Source organism: Amphibalanus amphitrite, unplaced genomic scaffold (genome assembly GCF_019059575.1).
Source record: "Amphibalanus amphitrite isolate SeventyFive unplaced genomic scaffold, NRLGWU_Aamphi_draft 001661F_arrow, whole genome shotgun sequence".
In the NCBI taxonomy this organism is placed as follows: domain Eukaryota; kingdom Metazoa; phylum Arthropoda; class Thecostraca; order Balanomorpha; family Balanidae; genus Amphibalanus; species Amphibalanus amphitrite.
In genome coordinates this window covers 1-21,504 of record NW_024883154.1, presented here as the reverse complement: position 1 = coordinate 21,504, position 21,504 = coordinate 1, and the positions used below count along the sequence as shown (strand labels likewise).

At 49.1% G+C, this 21,504-nt stretch overlaps 3 protein-coding genes across 3 annotated transcripts; 2 read left to right on the top strand and 1 right to left on the bottom strand.

The window, feature by feature from the left end:
• Positions 1-635: 635 nt before the first annotated feature.
• On the top strand, positions 636-3,153 carry LOC122374476. Its single transcript, XM_043353263.1, has 2 exons — positions 636-838; positions 1,304-3,153. Exon 2 carries the CDS (start codon positions 1,307-1,309, stop codon positions 2,936-2,938), a length of 1,632 nt encoding a protein of 543 aa, XP_043209198.1. The 5' UTR covers positions 636-838; positions 1,304-1,306; the 3' UTR covers positions 2,939-3,153.
• Positions 3,154-5,181: 2,028 nt separating this feature from the next.
• On the bottom strand, positions 5,182-18,299 carry LOC122374488 (carboxypeptidase Q-like). Its single transcript, XM_043353288.1, has 5 exons — positions 17,912-18,299; positions 10,359-10,505; positions 6,979-7,179; positions 6,552-6,822; positions 5,182-6,309 (listed from the first exon to the last, which is right to left on the bottom strand). Exons 1-5 carry the CDS (start codon positions 18,068-18,070, stop codon positions 5,642-5,644), a joined length of 1,446 nt encoding a protein of 481 aa, XP_043209223.1. The 5' UTR covers positions 18,071-18,299; the 3' UTR covers positions 5,182-5,641.
• Positions 18,300-19,789: 1,490 nt separating this feature from the next.
• LOC122374482 (ras-related protein Rap-2b-like) lies at positions 19,790-20,522 on the top strand. The gene has a single exon (XM_043353280.1). It carries the CDS (start codon positions 19,958-19,960, stop codon positions 20,501-20,503), a length of 546 nt encoding a protein of 181 aa, XP_043209215.1. The 5' UTR covers positions 19,790-19,957; the 3' UTR covers positions 20,504-20,522.
• Positions 20,523-21,504: the final 982 nt, after the last annotated feature.

Below are 21,504 nucleotides of genomic sequence, written 5' to 3'. Positions count from 1 at the left end.
CTATTTGAATTTCGTCTGGGTTTTTCGCGCAGGGTTGTTGACAATGACTTGTGATCTGCGGATTTCTTCGACAAAAGCATAAAATCGGCCCTTCGAGATTTAGTCGAAATGGTCGAGATGTCTAGTGGAAAAGGTAAAGCTGCCCCCTAATTCGGTAGTAGAGAATTTGCATGGCTGGTAAAACTTGGGTCAAGCGTTGGGTCAACCCAGCGTTTTTGCCCTTGACAACAAGCCTATAATCAGCATCAACCTGAGGTCACCATTTTCCTGGTAAGTGGTAGCTAATGAAATCGCATCAGGGGCGCGGGAACTACTTTCCGACTGGGGGGGCACACCATAATAGAGACTAACCTAGGGTACCCCCAAATCTAGTTTTCCCACCGGTTTTAGGCCACTTATTTTTCACCCCTCGACTTTTTCAACAAAAAAAGAAAACATTTGCAAAAAAGTGTGGTATTCCGTCTCAAAGCTGTGGGGGCACCGCCCCCACGGCCCCAGAGTTGGGGGGGGGGGGGGCAAGCTGCCCCCACTGCCCCCCCGGCTCCCGCGCCTATGAATCGCATACGTTAAAGCAAAAATGGTGCTAATGTCGTCGTGCCAAGGTTTGTGCAGTTCATATGATGACTATTGACTGCACAGTAGGTTGTGAATTAGAGCAAGCGACTGTCATATGAAAAACCAAGAATAGAGAATACCCTGCATATGGTAGCAACGAGTTGGTAGCACAGCTTGTCCTCTTTATGACGCAAGTAATACAAAAATAACGCGTTGCAATCCTATATTGTGCTTTTTGAAAAGAAGTTTTTGATGAAAACACTGCCGAGAAACTCCAATATAGGTAGGTATTTATTCAAAATCTTTGTATAATATTCTGTACAAATATTCAGGAAAGGTCACCAAATCTCATACATATCACAATCTGAAGGTTCTGAGCTTGCAATGTTTAAATATATATGAGCATTTGTACATTTTACATTTCATAAGTAGGTACCAGGTACAGGAAAATCTTGCAGGGGAAAAAATATCACCTGGCTGGTTGAGCTGTTATTACAACTTACTAGCAGTCACTCTTTGGCAAGTGTGTATTTAGGAGTGGCTTCTTCATCTCAAAACTCCTGTATTAATTGTGCTCAAAACTGGTTGAAGCTTTTCGCAAAGTTATCTTGGTTGAGGCTGGTTATAAGGGTGAGCTGCAGCATAAAAGTCAGCTGGGCTTCTCACACTGTTGCCGTCATTTGCTTGTGGCTCCACCGCAGGCAACTGATTGTTTCAATGCCAAGCTTATATTTTTATATGGTTTCAGGCCATGGCAAGAGTGCTACGAAATTTTCGGTACAGGAACTTTGAAGAACCTGTTTTTCCAGAGAACATACATTATTTGTCCCTGCTGGATAGCATCATATCATTGGATGATGAGTTCTACAAGTTCCCCGACAGCAGCGTGCCTTCATTGCAAACGCTCTGCATCAAGTGGATGCTGCGTCGCAGCAGTGTGCTGTTTGGGCCATACTCGAGCAGCAGCACCGATCAGCTGCTGAGCTCGCTGCCGCCGGGCCCGTTCGACTCCCTGCCGCCGCCGCTCTGTGACCTGGTCTGTGACCTGATGCTGAGCCTGCGGGAGCCGGAGACCAGCTCGGCGCCACTCTACTGCGTCATCTCGCCGTACACGCGGTGTCTGTGCCTGCGCGAGCCGCTCACCCAGGTGGCGGCCGCCGATCTGGAGGGCCTGCTCGAGGCGCGCGTGTGCCACCTGACGGAGCTGACCTGGACGAGCCCGCCGATGTCGCAGCGGCTGCTGGACCACCTCATCGGGCTGGCGTCGTTGACCACGCTTATCACCGAGGAGGCGGTAGAGCCGGCCAACGTCTGCAGACTGCTGCAGCAGTGTTCGTCGCTGCGTGTGCTCAAACTGCGGGAGGCGGGCTGTGTGGCGGCGCTGGCTGAACAGGGCGTGACCAGTCGTCGGATGGTCGACCTCGCTTTGTTGATGGGTCACGATGCGTGTTTGGACCTGGCAGCTCTGTGCAGGGTGTTTCCGGCGCTAGAAAAGTTGTCTGTGCACCCTGACAAACCAAGGTCCGGCTGGCGTGTGAGGGAAGCAGAGTCCGAACTCTTGGAGGCAGATTCTTGGTTCAGTGAACTGAAAGAATTGTCGCTGAGAGCTTGCGAAAACTGTACAATGTTACAGAGGCCTCTGAAGGCACTAACGAAGCTTTCAATGGAGAGCTGTAAGTACTATCTTGAAGATGTCGCCAACCAGTCACATCTTAACTTTTTGAGAAGTGTGCAGTGTGCTGTGTATTTTCGGGGATCTAGACTAGGCTCTCAGTCAGTCGTAAACATAGAGACGCTTCATGTGACTACCATAAGCGAGCGTCTCGAAGCGAATCTTCCCTTAAGCGGGAGAATGTTTCCGCGTTTGCGCCGCATTGCTCTGGCTGGAGATGTGCGCACTCAGTCTCCGGGTGCCGACTTTTTGGCACTACGCGAGTTTCACTACTGTTACACCAGCTCTGTGCTCGCCGAGAAAGTGCTGGCGTCAGCACCGCTCTCCCAGCTTGAAAAGCTCTCGCTCAAGTACCAGTTCGACGACGGCGCGCCGCTGACGCTGGGCACACTGTCGCGGTGCTCGCGGCTGTCGGAGCTCGAGCTGGAGGGCTTCAGCGACGTGTCTGTGCCGTCGGGGCTGCAGCTGCCGTCGGTGCGCCTGCTGCGGCTGCGCGGCGGCACGTGCTGGCCGCGCGTCGTCCACTGGCTGCTGGCCGCGTTGCCGGGCCTGAAGTGCCTTCAGCTGGTCGAGCTGATGATCCGATCGGACCTGTGGACGCGCTGGTTCCGCGACTGGCGACAGGCCGGCATCGAGGTGGAACTGGTGGGTGGGTGCTCGATCCCTCCGTGGCGGAGGAGCAGCATCAGGAGCCACGCCGCCGCACTGTGATCTTCGGCTTCTGTGTAGGTGACCTCTGGTGAAGCTCACTCAAAGTCGTGCTAGTCGTTTTTGTTATGCAATCGTCGGTTTTGCACTACGCTTACTAATCAATGTATTTTTGATGATGCATCGTCATTGTGCTTGATAGTTGGTGTTTTGTATGAGGGCCTTATATCATATCCACGTATTTGCCTTAAATACATACATTTATTGATATCAGAGAAGCTGTACTATGCTATGACTGAAGTTGCTAGTCTTCAAGCGCAACTCCGGTGCCCCGCAGGTGTACCTTGCATCTCTACCTTAGTAGCTTGCAGTAAGTCTACAAAGCTACACAAAGTGACTCATAGGAGTCGTGAAAATCAGCAAGGAACGCAACGAGCTATAAAATGGGATAGTTTCAATTGGCACCATCGTTTCACACCAGAAGTGCGCAGTCCAAGCTTGTAATGCTGCCGTTTTAAAGGCTGTCTTCGTGTACAATTCCGCTACGGGGCATGCGCTTACCTCTATTACACTTATACTATGAACCAAGCCCGTAACCCCGTCAGGTGCGCCTAAGGCTATATGTATTATGCGTCTAGTTATATCGGCGATGCCTTGTCAGCTGTTCGCTCTACGTCTTCCAGCACATCTCGGGACACTTGGCGTGTGCCTGCATCTTCCGTAGCACGACCTTGGACATGAGTCGTTTGATGATGCCCTCGCAGCGTCTGACACCGGCGGCAAAGCGCGGGTGTCCGGGCGCACTGCGGCTGCCGCAGTGGTACCGCACCAAGGCCAGCTCGGGCTCCCCCGACTCCAGCAAAGCATCGGCCTCGAGAAGCTGCGCTGAAATCAGTCGAGGACAGAATCATTCAGACATCATCTTGGCACATATAAAAGAAGTTTTACTGTGCAAGACTAAGCGCTGATACGGCTTTTCTTGCTGACTGATAATTGGAACCAGTTCTATTTTGAGCCGCGATCTGGTTGTGACGTGATGTTGATCTTCAGACTTCATCTGAATTTGTCCGTGTGCTGCTACTAACATCTCACCTGTGGCATTGTCGGGCTCCTTTTGGCGCACCCACCGGGCGTCCTCTCCAGCCTTGCTGAACCTCCTCAGCCGTGCGAGGCTCTCGGCCCGACCCAATCGTAGGCGAATTTCGCCTTGCTGTGGGGGCATCTTCAGCAAGGCCTGAAAGTGAAAAACCTTTGGCACTTAGTATTTAAATGCAGGAGAACTTCTGAAAAGTCGTAGGGCAACGGTCCTTAAAAGTCCCAAGCACTTGAAGCACAAAGGACTAAAATTATTACATGTCTACCCCCCCCCCATGATAAATTTTCGCTTACCTTGGAGAACAGACTGGCAGCATAGCGGAAGCGTTGTCTTCTGTACGCCGTCTCCGCCTCGGAAGCTAGCGTGCGCCAGTCTGCACCCTCTGTGACTGGCCACTCGCCGGCCAAGGTGCGCCGCTGCAGGGTGATCTTGATGTCTCGCACGGTCGAGAACGCTGCAGCCCGGCTCTGGTCCACGAAGTGCGCTTGGCCCCCGCGCCGCCGCACGCCCAACCGCCTGGGACCGCCGCTCTCACTGCCGATGCTGCGGCCTCTTCGGGCTGGGGGCGGCGGTGCCGGCGACTGCCGTTCGAGCGCAGCCCAGGACGCTGGCGGCCAGTACGGTGTGGCCGCGGCAGCTGCTTCGCCGCCCTGCCGACCTGCCGCCGCTGCCGGAAGCTGCTTCGCCCGCTCCAGATGCTCCTCGTCGCTGTCGTCGTCGACGTTGCCTCCGACAAAGCTCTGCATCAGCTGCATGTGGGGGCAGAGTTGACGAATCTCCATCAGACGTCGCACAGGCCGCAGGAGACGCGCCGGCCGGGCCCAGGCGACCACCCGAGGGGGACTGCTGCTCTCCTCGTCATCATCCTCACTACTGCCGGATGTGTCCTGCTCGGCGTCGCGCGGAGGCGCGGGAGTCGCCCCGAACTGGTGACTAGCGGGCGCCGCTTTGTCTTGAGACGCTTTGTTTCGCACTGCGGGTAGCCAAGGCATCTGAACTGCGAGTGTCGAGGACCGCGGTCGACAGAGGTCAGTGGATGAATGGCCGCCGGCTTGGTCTGCTCTGGCCCGGCCGGGACGAAGTTTTCCTTGCGTGATATCCTAGCGTGACGGTAGGATGGCGGTAGCCGGTAAAAGAAAGGAACAGTTAGCTGGGAGGCGTTGGAAAGTTTGGATTTGGATGCTCCTTTTTCGCGGAAATCAACAAAAAGTTGCGAAACGTTCGTGTATTGATGGACCACTCGGCCAGTTCGTTGCTGGCCAAGCAAATACGACCCTTCGTTATTCAGTTATGTATTTTCACGACTTTCCGTCACATCTAGGACGATCACTGCATGCAAACTTTACCGATCGATTGGGCAAATAGACACGTTTCGCGTGTCTGTAAATCGCCTGTAACGATTAGCTTCAGCCAACGATGAGGAATTGAAGATGAAACATTGGAAAGTTTGTAATCCGCCTGTCTTGATCATGCTACACAGAAATTGAATGCTATTGGACTCATGACCGTGGGCTATACCGCTACGAATGAAGATACGAAATGGTTCATATTTGTCATTGCATCTATTGTTCATGCTGCAAGGTACCAGCCCGCACGTCCCACAGCCGATAAGTGAACACATCCCCGCATCACTCACTATTCCTCATCTTGGTAGTCTTTTCCACCCCCACCTATCTGGGCACACGGTCTGCCACATCAGCAACAACATACACCGATGCGGCCATGGTGGCCACGCAGAGGTCCAGCTCGTGCGGGTCGAGCGCGTCCATGGTGTCGGCCTCGGTGTGGTGGTACCAGTAGTAGCGGCTCTGGTCCACGTCCAGCGCAGCGGCCGGCACACCGCGCTGACTGAAGTGCCGAGCCTCCGAAAGTGCAGGGCTGCCTCCGGTGCTGGTGGCGTTGGCCGCCCCCAGCATGGACGTCAGGTGGCGGACGAAGCAGGCGGCGCCCTCTGAGCCGTTCACCCGCAGGCCCATCGGCCGGAACGGACCGAAGTCGTTCTCGATCACCATCTGCAGCCGGTCCATGTCGCCCTCATGCTGTCGGACGTACTGCTTGCCGCCGATGTGGCCGTGCTCCTCGCCAGTCCAGTAGGCCAACCGGATCGTGCGGTGAGGCATCAGACCGAGCTCCTTCAGCAATTTCACGGCCTGGTAGTTGATGAAGACGCCGTCACCGTTGTCCAGGGCACCCTCGCCGACGTCCCAGCTGTCGATGTGCGCGCTCAGGATGACCAGCTCGGTTGACTCTGGACGACCGTAGTCGATGATGAGGTTGCGAGATTTGCGCATCGGCAGGGTGGTTGCAGACATCTTCAGAAGCAGTTCCACGGTCCTTCCTGAAACATCGATGGCAAACGATGCGCCGTGAGGATCGTTGAACTCGCGCGGCAGTAGCAAACAACGGCTGATGTGACATTGGTTTATCTAATTTTCAGCGCAACACTATACTGAGTGTCAATACCCGGTAGCAAAGCCTTAGTATATCTCTACCCTACCATGCCACTATTTGGAAACCTAAGCATCCTCCGCCTTCGCCCTCTCCTGTGTTCTTTCTGGCTCTCAAATGAATGAGACGTACCTCTGGCATAGTGTCTGGCGATGCTGTGCGCGTCCTCAACGGTGATAGCCGCCGCGGGGATCTGCGTGCTGTTGCCGTAGTACTGGATCCCGGCGTGCGGCGTGTACAGGCTGTAGTCTGTGCGGGAGCGGACCAGTACGGCCACGGCGCCCAAGCAGGCCGCGCGTGCCGCGCTCCGCGTCCGGTACGCGTTGGAGGACCGGTACCGCGTCAGCGGCGCGTCAGACGCGTCCCCGAAGTCGTCGTTGAACACGACGATCTTGCCGGCAATCTGAAATGAAAGGCATGGACGTTGGTTTGGAATCAGTATGTCTCTGGATCCTACAATCGTCAATCCATGGCCCCAATGTGCATTAATTTACATCCGTCGTCCCTCACTTCTGAAACTCACCGCTAGCAGCTGCTGTAATTAGTAGGTATTTCTCACCTTCGCCTCGCCGAGTTTCTCCATCTCCTCAAAGCTGTCACAGACGACGGCCTCGGCTCTGAGCACGCCGCCCGGGTACTGCTGGGTGCCGATGGTGGTGCCCAGACCCAGGATCGACATGCTCTTCTGCCGGGGACTGAGCATCATGAGCGTCTCCTCCCCGCGGACCCAGCGTGGCACCATCACTTCCTCCGTGTGCACCTGTCGACAAAATTGTTTTCCTCGTAATACCTTCAGCCACAGATAACAGTAGTACATCTGTGCTAGAGCTGAAATATAGGGTGACCTGAAATATATGGAATACATACATCTGTGCTTCAGCTGAAACAAATGGGTATGAAACGTGTACTGCCCTCTGTGATTTGATGAATGTTGAATAGTACGAGTAATGAGTTCGTATGTAGAGCTCGCTAGACGCTAGGTCTTATGTTCCCTGGTCGGACAATATTGTTTGCCGTCTACCGATAGACCTTGATCGTCCGACTGGGCCAGATCATTCTGGTAGGTACCGTAACGTTTGTTGCAGCAGACATCACATAATGGCGAGTGACGTTGCATTCACTGCCGTCTCGGCCTGCTCTCAGTCGCTCGCTACATTGATTAATGCTGTGGTGTGCTCAGTGTAAACAATGCTGTCAAACTGCACACACTGCGCAATATCTTATCGAACCGCTGTTTGAGGTGAGCGGGTACAGTTCGTGGAAAAACGGGAACGATATGTGACTGGGACAAAACAAACCCTGTCACAGTCGTCCGCGCTGTACCTGCCGAGGTTCGTGGAGGAGCACGTCCCTTAGCACGACTATGTACAGCCTGTACAAGAGGAGATAGACGAGCATTTTAGCATTCTGCCTATGGCATTGCACCTGCAGAGACGATCTCCAAACTATTTTCTTTGACGTTTGACCGCCTCTCGACGCCGGTTGGGGCCACCACTGATAACAGAATCTCGGAAAAGTAGTGAATTAGTGAAGTAGTGAAAAGAAGTGAAAAAGTAGTGAACGCTGGTATATCGTAAAGATGCCAATGTTGAATATGACCGTGCTGCGAGTTCTACGGGATCATTAGGCATTTGCATTTATGGTGCGTACCCACTCGTCTTGAATAGCAATGTCCTCGACAAGTCGACACCATGCTCCCGTCTGGCGTTTAGCTTCTTTTTGCCTTGAGGTTCATGGCCCAACGTAATGCGAGTGGCGATTTGGATAACCCGTGTGTGAAGCGTGGTCTCGGTTTCGAGCGTGGTAAACGGACGAGTGTGGTGTACATATGATGATGTGTGGTTCCCCGGTAGCGGCGGTGCCTCGCTCTGGGCGAGGGAAGATGAGCCGGTGAATAGTGACAGACGACAGTCACCCATAGATTTTTCGTGCTCCCCGCCACCCCTTTATTAGCGAACACCATGCACGCCTGTCGCCTACCTTTATCAGCATCGGCCATCGCAACATGGTTGACAAGCTCATGTGTACCTAACTCGTTTAACTTTCTTATCAGCACTAAAGATAACTTCCATTTGAACTGCATCAGCCTGCCCGTCGGGGTAGGCTCTGTGTATAAACGGTTCGTGGACACGCCAGTAAGAAAACGCACGTCGCACGAGCTGACTGCGGCGCACTTCTTGCGGCTGTTGGTACTCCCTGGTGTTTCGAGACTATAGATTGTGACGGGATAAATAGACAAGAAACTTAGGAACAATTTGATATACATTTTCTAGTTCTGTAATTATTAGAATGTCGGACAAGAAACAAGGTGGACGTGAAGTGCAGCAAGACTTTGAGGATGGCGACAACATGAGCACATTCCCCGCTTATTCAAGTGCAAGCCCAAGCTGCTTACTGCATGCACAAGACATGCAGTATGTTGTGCCACAAAGTTTGGTACATCGGATATCAGGGAGTGGATTCAAAAGACCATGTGCAAAACACCCACCCAAGTCGAGGAGCAGCAAAGGCAGGAGTAACAATGAATCTCGTGCCGTTACGAGTGACCATGAAAATGTGATTCCTGATTTTGTCAGTGATTCTACGCGCGCTGACAGCTCTGACCAGCCAGCTGTGAAGACCAGCGATCGAAGCGATGTAGCCGTGGTGCTTGAGAATGAAGAGAGGGAGCATCCCACGGTGCTTGAGAATGAAGAGAGGGAGGATCCCATGGTGCTTGAGAATGAAGAGAGGGAAGATCCCATGGTGCTTGAGAATGAAGAGAGGTAGGATCGCGACAAACCCAAAACCGGGCCATGTCCACTGCCGTAATGGAGTAACGAATTGAAAATTACTGTGTGTGAATAATGGCCCGGTTGCGAGTGTAGTGAAGACAGGATATGCCGATTTGTAGCGACGGCTACTGTAGCTGTGCTAGCAAAACTACGAGCCAAGTGCGAATGACCGGAGACTGACCAGAAATCACGAGACGTTGATGGCACCAAGATTACTTTACTTATAGATGGCACTGCATATTTATTATTTGATGGCAACGATCCGCAGAAATCAAATATGTAGAGAAGCGAAGAGCAAAATAATTGATAATCTGCTTTATCACTGAAGGCGTAGCTGCCAACAGTGCCTTTCCCTGACTTAGCTGTTCCATCACGGTTGGTGGTGAACGGTGGTACTGGTGTTACCATACTATGGTAATATAATTATGATAAGCATCTGAAGATATTTCTTTGTATCGTTTAATTACAGGCTTGATGCACGTTTTAAGGTATAATGCTGATTGTTACCACTCTGTGACTAATTTGATTCGCCATTGGTGGTACTTACCTATCTTTCCACCAACAGTCAACTTATGCTCTCGTTCGATGCTATGGTAGGTCGATGATCTGAATCTTCGTTTTACTTGTTAAATCGTACTTTACATTTGAGTTATCAAGTAAGTTATTAACCCATAAACTTGATGAGTCAGCGACCCTCCGATATGCCTTGCGAGCTGGTTAGCTCTTAAGGCCGCCCCACACTGGAACTCGCATGCGGGTTGCGGGTTTGCGGGTTTTGATTTTGCGAGCATAATACTTATTCATAGAGTGATTAGACCGTTCCCTTAGGGTAACTTCATGAATGCAGTGAAGCCGGTTCACCTTCAGAAACTTACATATAGTCGCAATACCAGCGTAACGAACCAAAATTCGACTTCAACGAAAAACCCGCAAACCTCGCAGAACTCGCAGACCTCGCAGCGAGGAAAATCGACAGTTGACTCAAAATCAACTTTTGGAATGCGATGTAAGTTAGCTTGCATGCTAAAAACATGCAGACTCGCTTGTTGCATGGTGGTATGTGCTACTCAACATAGAGTGAATTCTTTAATTTGGAAAAAAAACCTGAAAAACCGAAAACTCGCAACCCGCATGCGAGGTCCAGTGTGGGGCGGCCTTTACCTACCTTGAATCCATCGCCCTCGGCCTTTTTCTTCATGAAGTCGATGGCGGCCTCCAGTTCGTCAGAGCCGGACGGCCTGGCTCCGAACCGCTCCACAAAGTCCTCCAGGCCATTGTAGGCGGCGTGACGGTGCCGGTCGCCGAGCGCCGCCTTCGGGCACAGGCGGGGTGTCAGTCCTACCGCCCCGGGGCACGGGTCGCGGGTCACAGCAGGCCCTCAGGCGCCATGTCTGCCGCCCGGGGCGCGTATTCGCGAATTGTATTACACGAATCGGCCGACCAATAGCGTGCCTCCTGAGTGACGTCAGCGTGGCGTCATACTTTCGGTCCTCGCCCTTGGTGGCGTCTATTGAAGCTAGGTTTTAACTTAATGACATTTAAGCTCTTGGGAACATGTTGAAGCCGTGGCGAAGTGGTTAGAGTATCGGACTGATGATTCAGAGGTAGGTGGTTCGAATCCACTCGGCGACTGCGATTTTCGTGTCATTGTGCGTTTTTTATACATTTGCAACGGCGTGCACCTAAGAAATCAGACGTAGGCATTCTTCTAATGAATATGTTGCATAAGATAGATATTTGCAGTCCAACCGATTGGTTCGGTTTCGGTATTTTCCAATGGTCTTTGTTTGTATTTGGTTTGGTAGCGGTGTTCTGATTTTCTGTGATTGACATCACTAATGCATAGTGCATACTGCATACTATGCGAACGTAGCCAATGGAAAGACAAATGGTGCTGGGCGATGGCCATTCATTGATCAATATTTCTCGCTACTAATGGGTGATAGCACGCAGCGTTGACAGCGGCGGCGCTGACCTTTTGAAAGTAGGTGGGCACTTGGCAAGGTAAAGTAGGGGAGAGTGGGGCAAAGCGGCCACCCTAACGTTTCTAACGATGCCGACGCTTGATTTTTAAACTTGGAAAGATTCTTTCTATACCAATGTGATCCCTATTAAATCGTCTTTTATTCCAACTGCGTTTCATTTCCAAAGGCGTTCACATATGGGAGATATTGACAAAACTTTAAACCTATAGCATATTGGCCACTTTGCCCCATCCCTGAGGCAAAGCGGCCACTGGCGACTTCTCAAGTCCCGATATGAGAAACAGAATAGTTGCCTCATGCACGACTAGGGTATTTGATGGTGACAAGGTTTAAGGGAAGATGGATGTTTACTTTGTTATCTTCCCACCTATTGCTAAACAAAGAAACAATTTTCTTGGAAAAACATTTAATTGCATAATTTGGTAACTCATGTAACCGAAAAGTGGCCAAGATGAATGCATGACGACACATTTGAATATAAATAATGTTTTTATCCAGATGGAAACAACTTATGGCCAATTGGGGGCTGGCCACTTTGCCCCGGCCGCTTTGCCCCGCGCTACCGTCCGAGACAAAAATATTCCAGCTCAGCTATTAGTGGGGTAAAAAGCATTAAAATTGGTAGAAGGCATGTACGATAACCACGCAATGCATGGATAAGAACGCTTATAAAAATTCCAAACGGTTATGGAATGAAATAAAATTTAAAAATTGTAAACATAATTGGTAACCTGGCAAGAAATGCTTTTCCGTGTTTCACAGAACAATGGCGATGGGCCTGAAACCCCGGTCTGGCTCATTCGAACGACCGCAAAGAGAAGTATAATTGGAAATCATAAATTGGAACTGACGCCAGCTGTGAAGGGCTAAAACGATGGATGGCCGCTTTGCCCCGGGTGGCCGCTTTGCCCCACTCTCCCCTACCAAAAAGTAGCGAAAACTAAGATGAAAAGTAAAAATCGCACGCTAGTAAGCATAGCTTTTCGTGTAAGAATCACCATGCACAAAAAAGTTCGGCATAGCTGTTAGCGTAATCACGGGACGAGATTATCAGTTTCCAGCCGTCAGAGCGTCATCTATAGGAGCTATGCCCTAACTATAGCTCTTACATTTCAGCCGCCAGGGGGATACAATCACGGGACGAGATTATCAGTTTCCAGCCGTCAGAGCGTCATCTATAGGAGCTATGCCCTAACTATAGCTCTTACATTTCAGCCGCCAGGGGGATACCTAAGTCCCCTTGGAATCTACATAGTTAAAGTCAAAAGATTTATATTAGACCTTTATGAAGATAACTTGGGACTGGTTGTTAAGTTGCATGCTCACGGCGGGCTGTTATCAATTTATCTCTATACATGTCTTATCTGATCGATGAAATAATACAGGAATCCGTTGTCATTCGAGTGTGTTTCATAAAAGCTCTTCCGACTTTGACGAATATCGACAGTGCCGTAACAAAATTGGTAGTTCAGGTATAGACTGCAACTGCAGTTCTTTTGCAACTTACTCCTTAATCAGATGAATACTTGTCAGAGATTTATTGGGCGTACGATATTGGCGTGCGAACGTAGGGGCCAAAAATGCGCGTCTACGACCGACTTCTTTTTAAAGGTAGACTGCCACCTTTTTTCCACAAAACGGTTTTCACTAGAGCTGAGCCACCTATGTCCCAGACTGAAGACGGTTTTCCGAAATTCGAACCCGTTTGCGAGAAATCGGAGACCAAAGTTCAGTTTGATGCCATTTTTTTAGTCCAAGAAAACCGACATCTCTACTGTTTATCGATAACTTTGAAACATTAATTTTCTTATCTTTTGGTAAATATATGTCAAAACTTTGATTGTTTCGAGATCAGAGAAGAATTTTGGAGTGTCAAAATAAAAGTTAAACATATATTCAGTAGTTCATTTTTTCCAAAAAAAAGCGTGGGAAATGGTGTTTAACATGGGCCAGACCCATTCCAAATGAGCCATGATTTTTAAATGTTTTAAGAACTTAAATGCAAAATGAATTAAACATGGCCAATTTCTTATGAAATCATATATTAGTAAATCATAAAATACCTTACTTTTTCAAATAAAATGTAATAATCTTATGACCTTGAAGTCTAGTGATGTGTAAACATTGTCGCTAGACATTAACCGATTGATAATTGTATGATAATCGACATTTTTTTTCGCGATTCACGTGATGATACTTTGTCAGGTGAATTCTAAAATTTTGTTTTGTCCAGGGAATAAATCATAGGCCGATCTAAGAAAACTTTTTGAAGGTGGCAGTCTTCCTTTAAGAGAAAAGAACCGCTAAAGCAAGAATCGATCCACTGACCTTTCGTCCACCACACCGAGACTCTAACCACTCGGCTACTGCGACACATACATCGTTGATAGCCATATACAATTTCAAAAAAGTCTCAACTCAAATCTAGCCTCAATGCATGCATTGTCGCGGCGCATGGCTATGACGTCGCACTAGAGATGTCGCTAGTTGATGGGCCGATTCGTGTAATACAATTGGCGAATACGCGCCCGGGGCACGGCAGGGCACGAGGCGGAGCTCAGTCGCCCGGGCTCCCTGGGGTATGTCAAGGTCACGAGGCGGGGGCGGGGCGTCAGTTCTGCCGTGTTTACGCTGTCATCCGGTACTGACGATCCGCAGGCGCGACAGACTGAGACACGCTTCCCGATGTGACGATATGTTTGGCATACCTATTCAAGGATTTCCGCGATGGTTAAGTGGTGCATATGCCCATTCCTACTCGGAACGCGCGGGACATCTGCAAAGCTACGCACGCCGAACTAAGTGCTGTACGCGTTTCAGTGAAGTCCTGTTCTAGGTATTCGGTAAAAGTTGTATGACTGTGGTTGGGAATCGCCAAAAAAAAATACACGAATAAATCGGCCTCTTATAATGCCTAGGTGTGTACCTACTGGGGCAACACGATCAGCAGAACGTTCGGGACAGGTCTCTTCAAAATTGAACATTTTAAACGTCTCCATGCTACAGACAGACGTTTAAAACGTTTTTAAATTTAAGGACAAGGACAAAATTAAAATGACATTTTGTGTAAAAAATAATGATCCTTCCCCGGCCGAAAAAGGAGTAGGGGAGAGTGGGGTAATTTGGCCGCTTTTTTTAGAAAACGATGTAGCTTAACCCGCGCGGGGCTGGGGGGGTAAATTTTACCCCCCCTCGCGAATTTTTGCGATATCTCAAAAACGGCGGCGCGCAGCGCCGCCAAACTTTCAGTACCTTTTCTTACATCAATTTGACACGTCCCCTGAAAATTTGAGTGAAATCCGTCGGAAATTTTTGAGAAATTGACGTTTTCGTGACGTCATGTTCGCCATTTTCGCCTCAAAAACGGCAAAAGTTCAAACGCCGCTAACATCTTCATTTTTAAAGGAATCAAGACGTAACAAAAAAAAAAGGTTATACGTAATTTTACTTTGTCTATCAAATGGCTATCTCGGATTTTTGAAACTTTTGGATTTTGGCCTAATTTTTTTCAAAAAACTGACTTTTTTGGGAAAATCATTATAAAATCCAAAATTTTGAGTCTAGCAAAAAAACCGGAATATATGTCAGAGAAGTGGTCTATGTGCACCTACATACCAAATTTTAGAAGAATCGGTTCAAAAATGTGGGAGTTATTCAAAATGTTATGACGTCACGACACACAAATTTTTGAAAAATGACTTTTTTGGAAGTTCTAGACCTCGTACGGAAACAAAAATAGCAACATTCGATTCGCCGTGAAAAACTGCATCAGATAGACACCTTTTTAGGCCTTAACAAGCAACTTCAAAATTTGACCTCACTTGACCTGACCTTGACCTGACCTCGACCTGAAATTCATCCAGAGGTGGTCCATATCACTTATTGAGTGTGTCTATTGAATTCTATGAGTAAAATGACCCATAAAACATGTGTCGCACATGCCCTTTCCCAGCCAGCAATTTTACTCCGGGCCCAAGCAGGCTAAAGTGCGGCTTGCCCGAGATTTTAGTCGGGCTAAAGTCGGCTAGGGCTTGGGCTAAAGTCGGCGTATGACACAAAAACGCCGACTAAAGCCCATGCTCCGCCGGAGGTATGCCCGCTCTGCGAGCTCCGGACAGCCGTAGCTTAGCCCTAGTTGTGCGACGATTGGCGGTAGCCCGATGTAAGCCCGAGCAAAACGTGACTGGCGCAGAAATGCGCATGCGTGAACAGCCGATCAAGTATGGCTCAACTTCGGCTTTACTCCAGTTAGCCAAAGGAGACAACCAGCTTGATCAGCCCGCGCTCCGCCCAAGTTGAGCCTGCTTTGATTGCGCGGGCGGATGTCGGGCTGAGCTGCAGCTGGTAACACTCGGGCATAGCTGCGGCATGCCCAAGCTCAGCCCAAGTAAAAAATGCATTGGTTTTGATCGAAGTGGGCAAACCCAGGCTAAGCCCAAGCTGCCCGACGTTTGCCATAGTTTAGCCCAAGCGAATTGCCGGCTGGGTTTCTATATTTTGTTTTTTGGTGACCTGACCTGACCTGACCTGACCTTGACCTTGACCTCTGAATGATATTGTATGCAACGAATATTGTCTTGGTAGCCTAAGAACACGTTTTGGGCGATCAGTCTCAGTCCATGACTCTATTCTTCGGCAACTACGGTGCAAGGCCGATACTGTAGAAACTTGCAATTTGTACCCTTGACCTGACCTTGACCTTGACCTCAAACTTTAAATTAAGTACATGTTTTTAGTAGTTCGTGATGAGAGCTTTCGATTGGCGTTTGAATTTTCCAAATCGGACCATTAGTTCGGGAGATAACAGGGGGGGGGGGTAAAATTTACCCCCCCCCCAGCCCCGCGCGTTCGGCTGGAGACCCCAGCCCCGCGCGGGTTAAAATTGACGACACATTTCTGCATTTTCTCAACGCTGGCAGGTGTCGCATTCATTTTACTTTACTGGACAGTGAACTTGAAATGATAGAGTAATTACTTATATTGAAATTGTGACGTATTACAAAGGTCTGCAAGGCGGCCAAATTGCCCCACTAGCAGGGTTATTTGGCCGGGGGTGTGGGGCAATTTGGCCGGTTTAAGTTTGCGGCCGGGATTTTCTGTTATATTGCGAGTCAGCTTCAGATTCAGCAATGACGTGTGTCCTATGACGCATTTGCCGCATTTTGGAGGTTAACTCAGGGGTCACAGGGGTCAAAATAGCCAAATTAGCGGCTCTAGATGCGAAGACAGTTTTTTACGAATAACTTTTGAAGTAATCAAGCTAGGCCAAAGCTTCGAGTACCATCGTAATTCTCTCGTCAGTCCGCATCGAAACATATATGTGTTGACCTCGAGAAGTCAAGGTCAAAGGTTTACCTCAGGTCACGTTACCTCACGTCGCTAGACCTCAAGGTCACGTGATTTCAAGGTCATCATGCATATCATTCGATGCGCCTTGGCGAACTGAACAGAATGAGACCATTTGTGTGGCTGTACCATTTTTATGTAAGGATTTATTAGCAAAAAACGTTGGTAACCTTTGATGACGTCACATGCTCTTACAGTTGACCAATCGGAAGTAAGGCATCAAAGTAGTCAAAGTTGGTCATGAATCATGTCATTTATGGTACAATTGACAATGAAAACTCGGCCGTCCTAGCATAGTGACCATCAGCGCACCGGCCAAGTTGCCTCGCTAGTCCCGGTCAAATTACCCCATATTGCCATTCTGAAAATTTTTGTCTATAAAGTCATCACGGCTATACGGAATTAGATGAAATTGCTCTTGGAACCGCTGAACACCCCCAAGAATGGCGCTATAATGTCTGAATTCGTTTTTAGCCCAAATACTACATGTTATACAATTTTGTAAACAGAAGCAAAAGTTACCACTTCCTAATGAAATTAACGTTGTATTAATTTTGAATAAAACTACGAGGGCCAAAGTTTAGACATTTGTCCTCCAGTTATTTCTACCCATGACAAATGAATAGAGACTAGAGTTATTTCACTCACTTTATTAGACATGGTACAGGTGGGGGCGGCCAATTTACACCACCGGCCAAATTACCCCACTCTCCCCTACCCCCGATGAGCCTCTTGACGGTTTTCTGACGATTGCCCGGGACGCAAAGAAAGAAACAGACGCTCGGATACCTACCTAGCTTCTCATTCAATTTGGGTCTTCACTCTACCTTGTTCCATTTAACGATCTTAATTGTCATTGGTTAACATAAGACCTCAAAAGCTCGGCGAGGGCTAATTGTTAAAAAATCCTTCCGGGTATGTAATACCTACCTACTTGTCATGTGGCCTTGGCCATGTTTGTGTCATGTGTTAAGTGCACGGCCTCCAGGGCTGACTTCTGTTCGGTCTAGCATGTGTGCTTTGTGGAATGCCTGCCGCACCGTTGCGCTGAGGACAGCCGGCAGCCGCTTGGACTGCTTAGACGTTGAAGGCCGCACTATAACGTAAACATGCGTCGATTACTTTCAAAGGGCTGAGGAGGCCAGCGCTAGTTATCTGCTTTGTGCAGTAATTAACTTTTCGTAATTTATGAACGAGGCTACTCCATTATAAATCTGAAGCGTATGAGACTGAAGATTGTTGGGTGATGCGAAATCGCTCATGGGCTGAAACAGGATTGCACAGTGTGTAAGCCCAATAAGTCGATATTCTCGCGCAATGCTTCCATTCTGGCCCGTGAGGCAGAATTATCGAGTTGGCTGCTGACTGGTTCACACGATCCGCTCACCTCAATGATGCGGTCCACCTGCGGCCGGTACCGGAGGATGTTGTCTCGGACTCTGGCAGGTAGCTCGCAGTCAACCCCGGTACCCAGCGGAGCCGGAGAGGGCCGGGCCACCGCTGCCACCGCCGCAGCCACGACCAGTCGCGCCCAGCGCACCTCCATACCAGCGGAGTCGAGTCGGCGAGTCAGAGTCGTCAGTCGGCGAGAGCCAGAGTCGCTCGCTGTACCCGGTCGTCTGTCGCTAGCGAGTCGACCCGGGGAGCCTGTCCAGCGGGCGCTCTGGTCTGCGTCTGTCCGCCCGATCCGAGTGCAGCTAATGAGTGATTTTGGACGGCACTGTCGACCGACACCAGCGCCACCGGACGGCGGATGGGCTGAGCTGTCCTCACGTCCTCGGTTTTTCTCAGCGTTGTCCTCATGGGTCGCGGCACGGCATAATATGACGATTATACAGTATGTAGTGTGTATCTCAGATCAGTAGGTACGTACGTCGGGTGAACTTTTGCAAGGGAATGTTGGTTTATACATACATACAATTCCTCACAAGCTGAGTGGACTCCGATGTGTTAGGAACTCTGAAGAACATTCAGTTCCTTCCCTGTTTCTGCTGATCTCGATCCTATTAGGTACCACAGCTGGCTGTTGAGCGATAAGCAGCTGCACTGCATTTATAGTTAGTAAGCAGTTGTATCGGTCCAGTCGGGGGAAGGGCTGTCAGTCGAGACTCCCCCCCCCCTGCAGTCGAGACTCCTACATGGCTCCTGATCGGTACTCATTCATTTACTATTCCACACGGATAATTGACAAGTTGGTACATACCTCCTCTGTCGCATCCCGCTCATGAGGAGTGGCGTCCCATCCCGTGTGAAGCTGACAGCCGACAGGATTCCGTCCAGCACTAGCTGTATGTCCTAACTCCCCTGTGTTTAGGCTGCAGTGTGTGTCTTTTTAGCATGTGTGTTTGTGTGTGTGTTTTTTATGATGTGAAGGGTTTTTTATGGACCAATATGGTCTGGAATAAAGTTTTTGTCTGTCTGTCTGTCAATGTATCGGAGTCCGGATACTCGCTTAGTCTACAAATTAAATGGCACCCTCACCATCATAGCCACATCAGGGGGAGGAATCATTGTAGAGCCATTTCTATGGTAGAGCCAAGTTGGTAGAGCTTTAGGGTCTTGGGTAGAGCCACATTAGTCCTCTAATCTTGCTCTCCCCTGCTACACCAGCGCCCTCCCTGCTGCACTAGCGCCATCTCTAATGCTACTCTAGCGCCCTCTGCTATTCACGAGCGCCATCTAGTCCTTAGTGTCATTGGCATTGGCATTGCGCTAGCTCTCGCACTGAGGGCGTTCAGGGCATCTGCGGTCGCTGACATCATCCTGGAACCTGAGTAATCGGAACCAGCTCAATAGAAACTGCAGGACTTTATCTAGTTATCTCCTTGTCAGTTGTCACCTGGACTAAAATGTAGCCATTTCCGTAAGAATCTTGGCGATTTCATACCCATTTCATAGCCTTGAACGGACGGCGTCATTTTTGCCGCATGCGTCGTTATTGCACACCTGTTTTGTCTCATCATTTGTGTTAGACATGTTATATTTCTTACGTCACTAGTCCGTTCTCATGAAAAAAGATTGAAGTTTACGAAATTGGTATATGTATATTTTTGATATTTGAAAGGAAACAAAAGGTGACACTCAGGAAGAGGAACTGGCCAAAAGTAAAGAGTAAGCAGTATGTAGCTCATGGATATTATCATTCTTTGAAAAATTTTCAATCACTATTCTGCAGGTGCCAGAAACGACAACCAATCAGAGCTGCGGAACTAATGACGTCACGTTATCGTTCAACTTCGAAGAGTTTCAGATCACCTGAGTCCTTGACCGCCTGTTGCACATCCGCGATGGAGGGGGTGTGGTGCGGTTGTGTGATTTCGCGCTCCCTAATTCTGAGTGGTGTGTAGGTGGGCGTTGCGCCAGTGTGTCAGTCGATTAAGAGAAATTTTTAAGACTGTTTTAGTATCATTGTGAAGGACCATCAAGCTTGAAAATGCGTGAATTAAAAGTTGTCGTTTTGGGCTCTGGCGGTGTGGGCAAGAGTGCTTTGACCGTCCAATTTGTAACCGGACACTTTATGGAAAAATATGACCCGACGATTGAAGATTTCTACAGGAAAGAAATAGAGGTGGATGGTTCTCCATGTGTGCTCGAGATTTTGGACACTGCTGGTACCGAACAGTTTGCCAGCATGCGTGATTTGTACATCAAGAATGGACAGGGCTTCCTGGTTGTTTACAGCCTTACCAATCATCAAACCTTTCAAGACATTAAAAATATGAAGGAACAGATTGCTAGGGTGAAAGGAACTGACAGGGTACCTATCATGCTCGTTGGCAACAAGGTTGACCTAGAGCATCAACGTGAAGTGTCAACGGTAGAAGGAATGGCTCTTGCTCAGATGTGGAGTGGTCCATTTCTTGAAACGAGTGCCAAAAGTAAAACCAACGTAAATCAAGTTTTCACTGAGATTGTACGGGAAATGAACGACAGCCTAGAAGATGAAGGTGGATCGGGCTGCTGCTGCACCATCTTGTAGCACCATGGTCACAGCTGTCATGTCATGTGCAACTTCTGGGTCTCATGGTAAGTGTTACCCATGGTGCCTTGGCTGTGCCCTCTCTGTATTTAAGAGTTCTTTCTTAAACATTATGTGATATTACTGGCATTGTCATCATATATGTGTAGCAATTAGCATTAGTGGTGGTCTTATGGGTTTCAGCTATAAGCTCTTGTTTGCAGATTGAGATGTTTGTTACAGAGCTGTGCTGTGAGATGCTTGGAATGCTGACTCATTGGCATGAATCTTTTGATTTGTTTTTGATTCTGAAATTTATAATTTTGAAACAAAAAGCATTAATATTCATTTGCATTTATTTTTTGTTATTACTTGTTGGTCAAAGGATCAGTCAGGGTCATAAAAAATCTGGTTACCAGAGGCCTGTCATTTTATTGCCATGTCTTTATGGTCATTTACCTTATTATTCAGCCTATGTGAACTCACATTGCCATGCTTGTTTATGACAATCTCTCTAGACATTTGACCCAGGGCTGTTCACGGGCCCGGTGTGCGGTCGGACCGCACACAGCCTCGAAACTCCGCCCACTGCGTCCCTACGTCAGCCTTCCGTCACCGCACACAGCGATCGCTGTGGCCGGTCGGACTGGCCACAGCAGACCGTCCACCGCACGCAGCCGTGACGTCAGAGCCGCCTACCCATCCCCTACCCCCACGCCTGCTGGACGCACCGCACACACCGCACGCAGCAGTGTGCGGTGCCCGTGAACACCCGGCACCTTCATGCCCAATGGCTTCATTAATCAGCACCATTAAATGTGCCTCAGGAAGGAGGGGTGACCAGACTCGTGGGCTGTATGGACGTTTGCTGAAGCACCCTCGGAACTGAAACGGTTCTTTTAAGTCCAACACAAACACAAACACGCTCTCACCATCTACTCGAGGGGTGCTCTTGATAAATGGATGTCGCCTATCGCGGAGTCCTCCCGCGTCTTGCGTGTAATGGCTATCGGCTACCGTAG